The 6,000-nt window shown below is 35.0% G+C and overlaps 1 gene segment (V, D, J or C); it reads right to left on the bottom strand.

The window, feature by feature from the left end:
- Nucleotides 1-316: 316 nt before the first annotated feature.
- The window catches only part of LOC125395292 (immunoglobulin heavy variable 1-84-like), a 94,861-nt gene continuing 89,177 nt past the window's right edge, over nt 317-6,000 (bottom strand). Inside the window, 1 exon segment of the V gene segment in view lies at nt 317-660. Coding sequence covers nt 332-660 — 329 coding nt within the window.

Raw genomic sequence — 6,000 nt, 5'->3', positions numbered from 1 at the left:
CACTTTCATTCTCTTAGTTTTAAGAGATATTTATATCATAATGTAATGCCACAATCATATTGTCCTTATTTACTTCATAAAAAATTAATCATGTCAATGGAAGTGGTGACTGGCAAACAGCGGGTCAAGATATAGCCTACTCTAAAAGCATTCTGAATTAGCATCACGTCATTCCTAACAGTCCTTTTGAAAACCTGACAAAGACTCTATAAGACTGTGAAGTGATCAAGGGACACTTAGAGTTCTCATTTTGGAGCAACGCTAAGGGACAATCTTCTCTGCAATCTTAGACTCAGGGCAGCTTCCTGCTCTTCCAGGGTTTCTGACACACTCAGGATGTAGTTACAGCACTGTGTCTTGCACAATAATAGATGGCAGAGTCTTCAGATGTCAGGCTGCTGAGCTCCATGTAGGCTGTACTGGAGAATGTGTCTGCAGTCAGTGTGGCCTTGCCCTGGAACTTCTGATTGTACTTAGTATTACCATTTGCAGGATAAAAATACCCAATCCCCTCCAGGCTCTGTCCTTGCTTCTGCTTCACCCACTCAATAGTGTAGCCAATGAAGGTGTAACCAGAAGCCTTGCAGGACAGCTTCACTGCGGACCCAGGTTTTCTAAGCTCAGGACCAGACTGCTGCAGTTGTACCTGAGAGTGGACACCTGTGAAGAAAAAGACATAATGTATATCACTGTCACCTCAGTCCCTGTTCCTTCTTCAGGTTTGGAACTGGAAAACTCCTTACTTGTAGTCATAGACACAAGGAAGAGAGTGGTCCAGCTCCATCCCATATTGAAGACGTGTGTGCTCAGTAACTGACAAGCAGATACTTGTCATATGTTGTTCCTGGGTATGAACATCCCTGTATTTACCATAACAGACTGAGGTTATTTGCATATTCATGAGCAGGGAACTTGGTAAATAAGGACCCAGTCCAGAAGGAGGAGAAAAAGATAGAGGAGACCTGTGAAAGGCAATAGAATGCTGAGGGCCAAATCCTAATCCTGTCTGAGGAAATGTATAACATGTTCCTTCTCTGAGCCCTGTACAAATGCTGAGGATGTAAATAAGGACATAAGTCCTCAATAAATTTTAAGCCTGAGACAGTTGCTCCTCTTTGTGAAAAACTTATCAGTCTGATTAATAGATAGTGGTTGTGATAATAATGACAGTTATGAGAAATTTAAAACTCCTATCTTTGAAATTCTTCAGATTGATACAATTAATATTTGTCTTTCAAAAATATAAACTAAGAAAATCATCAAAATAAACAAAAGTAAATGTACTTTAGCAACATTTGACAATGATTATTGCAGCAACATCACAAAAACAAAATTATGGAAATAAATTATGTATCTTTCAACAGAGGATTCTATTAAGAAGACATATTTATATAAAAAAACATGTTTATATAAACAACACCTGCAAGAAATATGGAACTTAAATCACTTATAGAAAAATTGATGCAACTAGTGATAAATATATTAAGAATATATAAGTAACACAGACATAAAATGAGACTCAAGAAAATCAAGAAAAAGAAGGAGGGGAAAAATTATGGGTAGAAATTATAGCAGAAATATACACTTACAAAATACACATGTATGAACATTTTAAACATATATAAAAATGTTTTTACATTTAATTATTAATATTCTTTGAAATTTTATTCCATGTATAAAATATAGTATAATCATATCTACATCCACTATGCCTTATTGATTCCTTTGAAATCTTCCAATAAGTCTCTCTCCCAACTTCATGACTTCTTTTGTATCATTAATTAATAACCCAATGAGTACAATCAGTGGTATCTATACACACATAGGTGGAGTCATTGACTAATACATAGGAATCCTCCAGAAAAACTCCCAAAGAAAATTGATTATATTTTCCTCATCAATAATCAAATAACAATGGATTCTCAAAATGATTTGTGTCCTCAAGAGTTTTTATCCATCCATGTTATAGTTCCAAAAGTTGTTATACCATCTTTATTACTCAGAAGAGTGCACACATGCAGCAACATGTATTGTTATCCTTAGAGGAAAACTTATGCAATTCAATTTTAGTGTACTACTATCATGCGGGTCCAAGTAGTCAAACTGGTGTTGATAAGCTTTGCAGTAGATTTCTTTACCTCTCCAGGTACTTTACAAGCTCTCAGCTCTCACAAAACAAAATGAACTCAATGGCATTTATAGATATATTTTCTCTCATATCATCACATTGTGCATTTTTGTCTTACTTGTTTTTTTGCCTATGTAACATGATTATATAGAATTTTGTATATGCTGTGTGTAAGAGTCTGTATTATTTTATTTCACTTTGGTTTTAACCCATTTTTAAAATAGTTTTTGTCTGTTTGGGTTTTTTTCCTAAAAAGAGAAAACCAGGTTATGGAGTTGGGTAGGAAACAACAAAGGAAAGATCTGGGAAGAATGGGTAGAAAGGAATCAGTGAGCAGAACACACTGCATGAAATTTGTCAAAATATCTGTAAAGAACAAATAAAAACTGAATAAAATAAACAAGAAAATACAAACCCATAAAAATTTTAACAAAGAATCTTTACTGTGTTGAAGCAAGGAAACATCACTTGTCAATCACATCAGTTGTAGGTCAGCTATTGTACTCAAGAAAGGTAATCACAGAGGACACAGAGCTCCTTTCAAACCAACCTCATCTCTCTACTGGGGATAATTGACTCTTTTCTGCCCCCTGATGGGCCTGTGCTCCCCTGAACTTTGGTTTCTCATGGCATGCACTGAAGTTGCACTGTATCCCTTGAACAGTAACACATCCCTACAACTTCAGTCTCACAGAGCTCCATTGCAGGGAGAAATGGCTCTTGTTTACCTTGAGATGCTGACTAGAAGTTTCAGAGATTGATTTTAAGATGTCCTATACTATCATCAATGGCCTTCTCAATGGCAAGATCCCCCCTGATGACATTGCTCTAACAGTTCCCACTTGCAGTAAGGTGACAACAGAAGAGAAAAAAAGCCTTGACTACCTTCATTAGACTTTACCAGGGACAGAGCAGCTGATGTCAGAGAACCACAATGAATCTTAAGCTCAGATGCAGCCCCCCATAGATCCACTTATAAATTCCTGAAGCATGCAGATAAAGTGACCAACAGAAAGAAGAAAACCCACTGTTGTATTCAAAGAAAAATAACAAATTCAGAAAAATGTACTCACATTAAGAAGGAAGAAAAAGTGAAGAAAATATATGCTGTGACTCAATCTGTTTCCCACATTACATTTAAAATAATTGGGTGGGGATATCCTTAACAAGGATCCTAAAGGGTGTTGGATATCTCTGCTTACAACGATTTATATCTCCATGTCTACTATTCCAACTCCAGAATCCTCTTATCCTTGGACAAGGCATGTGTTAATTATGATTCTCAGAAGTTGAACATTTCCATGGAAGAGAAATGGATTTGGAATATGCCCCTAGGAATAATATAGCCAATAGCACTATGTAGGGATATGTGTGTTTAATTAAAAGGTTTGAAGCAAAGCTGCAATGTTAAAAAATACATACTAAATAAATTCAGGATATTCATGTATATTTTATTCTGAATAAGTCATGAATCAGATACACCTAATTTTCTAGGGTAGAAGGAAATGAGACCAGACTTATGTATGTCTTCTCTTCTCTCACCTGTCAGAATTGATATGACGTTTTATGGTTTGTTAGTTCACAGGTTAACATCCTCTTCTCAGTGTAGAGGAATTAAGGTTCCTACAATTTATGGAGACATTCTCCTCTTACAATATAAACCTTCCACAAAAATCTGAGCTTTATGATAATATGAATAGATACTATGAGCTCATTCTCCTGAATTAAAGTATATTAAGATTGTAATATGTACATACCTGGTGCAATGAACTTGAAAGTGAATGGAGGTTTCCTTGAATATATCATCTAATGATTTCTAGCATTTCTCCATTCTCCCTTTATTCTGTGGACTATTTTCCAATCTTTATGGCTGGACGATGATTTTATTAACCTCTAGCAGTTCCTGATGTAACTGTTCTATATTTTATTCTTCTAAACACCACTTAATGACCTGAGCACCACCTTCACAGTCCTTAGGACCTCCACAGGGAGGTTTCTTTCTGGCTGCCCGCTCACATGTCCTCATTCAGATTTTACTTAATAATGAGAGAAGCACACACATGCACCAAGTGGAATGCATTTATTTATGGGGCAATTTAAGAAATTAAATTTTTGTTTTCTACAATGTGGCAGCAAGCAATCAAAGCAGTATTGTCAAGACTTCCAGTAGACACCTTTACATGCTCAGCAATTTCACAGTCTCTCAGTCTGTCTCTGTGTTTGGCTGGATTTGTTCATGTCTTGTGGTGGAAACTATTGTGATTGTTAGCTCACATGTGCAATGGTCAAGGTAAGTGGTAACATTAGAATTCCATGAATTTCTGCCCTATATTCTGGATCTTACATTCTTTCAAGTGACTCTTGGTAATGATCGTTGTGCTTCAGGTGGGAGGTTTAATGACTCAACTGAGATTGTGTACTCAAACATTCATTTTCAGCACTTTGAGTAGTCATGAATATCTGCAAAAATCATGAAACACAGCACAGAAGAAATTCTGGGATCAAGGCTGAGAGCAGCTTCAACTTACTGGGAATAAATATAGATATTTTTAAGACAGTTTGACAATCTGGCCATTAGCGATACAAGTAGGATCTACTAGGTAAGAAGTATGTCACATCCAGTCATGGGTATTTTTTAATTTGTTTACCAAGGATGAATACATTTTTATGAATCTGACCACAAATTCAAGTAGAAAGTAGTCCATTATTACATTACTACTAGGCACCAGTGGAAACATCTTCGCTGAAATCTGATATTGTAGATCATGAGATCTGCTACTGTGTAAGATTATTGATGCCTTTTCTCTCACTTCAGGCTGTATAACACATTTCTACAATAGAAAACTTACCAATCAGAGAGAATTTCCTGTTCAGTTCAGTGTTGGGGAAAGATTGTTTACAGGTTGATGTAAGAATAAATTAGTGTAGTTACAGGGAAAATCAGTTTGTAGATTGTCACCAAAATTATTCAATAAAATTATGCAGTGTCGCAGCCATATCCCTCCAAGCATGTGCTCAATGACTCTATATCTTTTTAAGAGTAAGTTCTTTGTCCATGTTTATTGGTGTTCTATTATCATCAACTGGAAGATGGAGAAAATCTATATTTCCCAAAAAGGACAAATAAATAATGAAAATGTTGGTTGTATAAACAATAGAATAATAAGCAGTTGTAAAATATGAACTAAGAAATCTATAGATAAGTGGATGGAACTGGAAAAATATGCTGAGTGAGGTCTCTCTAGACCATAAAAACAAATGCTGCATTTCTCACTTATATGTGATTGCAAGATGTGAATATTATGTTTGTGTGTTTCATTTATATAAACCAGGAGACTTAAAATCTGCCTTTGGGGTTTGAGGAATTAAGGTAAAGGATATACTAAAATATACATGAAATGAAAGGAATTCAGGAAAACACAGGAGACAGAATTTCAAATTTGAAATCATTTGCAAAATGGACACATAAAGTGATGGTGTAAGAGAAACACAATTTATGTTGTAAGAAAATCATATTAGAATGGGCATCCTGAAGCATACGTAAACATATAAATGTAAAGGATATAGAATGCATTTGCATAACATAAGAAAGCAAGACCATGAAAGTAAAGAAATTTAGACTATGGAATAAGAGAAATGTAAATCATAATGTTATTGTTATAACAAAATTTCAGGAAATAAGGAAGATTGCCTAGATGCCTCGTTTTACATTGGAGATTTTCTATGTATTGGCTGAATAAAGTTTGTGTTCAGATTTCGGTGTGGTTTTATGGATCTGTTGTTACAGCATTGTTATCAAAAAATATATTTTAAAGAAAATTGTATGAAAACAAATAAAATATAGATAAACTTGTCATTTAGTTATTAGCATT

Source organism: Myodes glareolus, chromosome 11 (genome assembly GCF_982192425.1).
Source record: "Myodes glareolus chromosome 11, mMyoGla1.1, whole genome shotgun sequence".
NCBI lineage: Eukaryota > Metazoa > Chordata > Mammalia > Rodentia > Cricetidae > Myodes > Myodes glareolus.
Note: the sequence above shows the minus strand (reverse complement) of the source record. Positions and strands in the feature narration are given on the sequence as shown.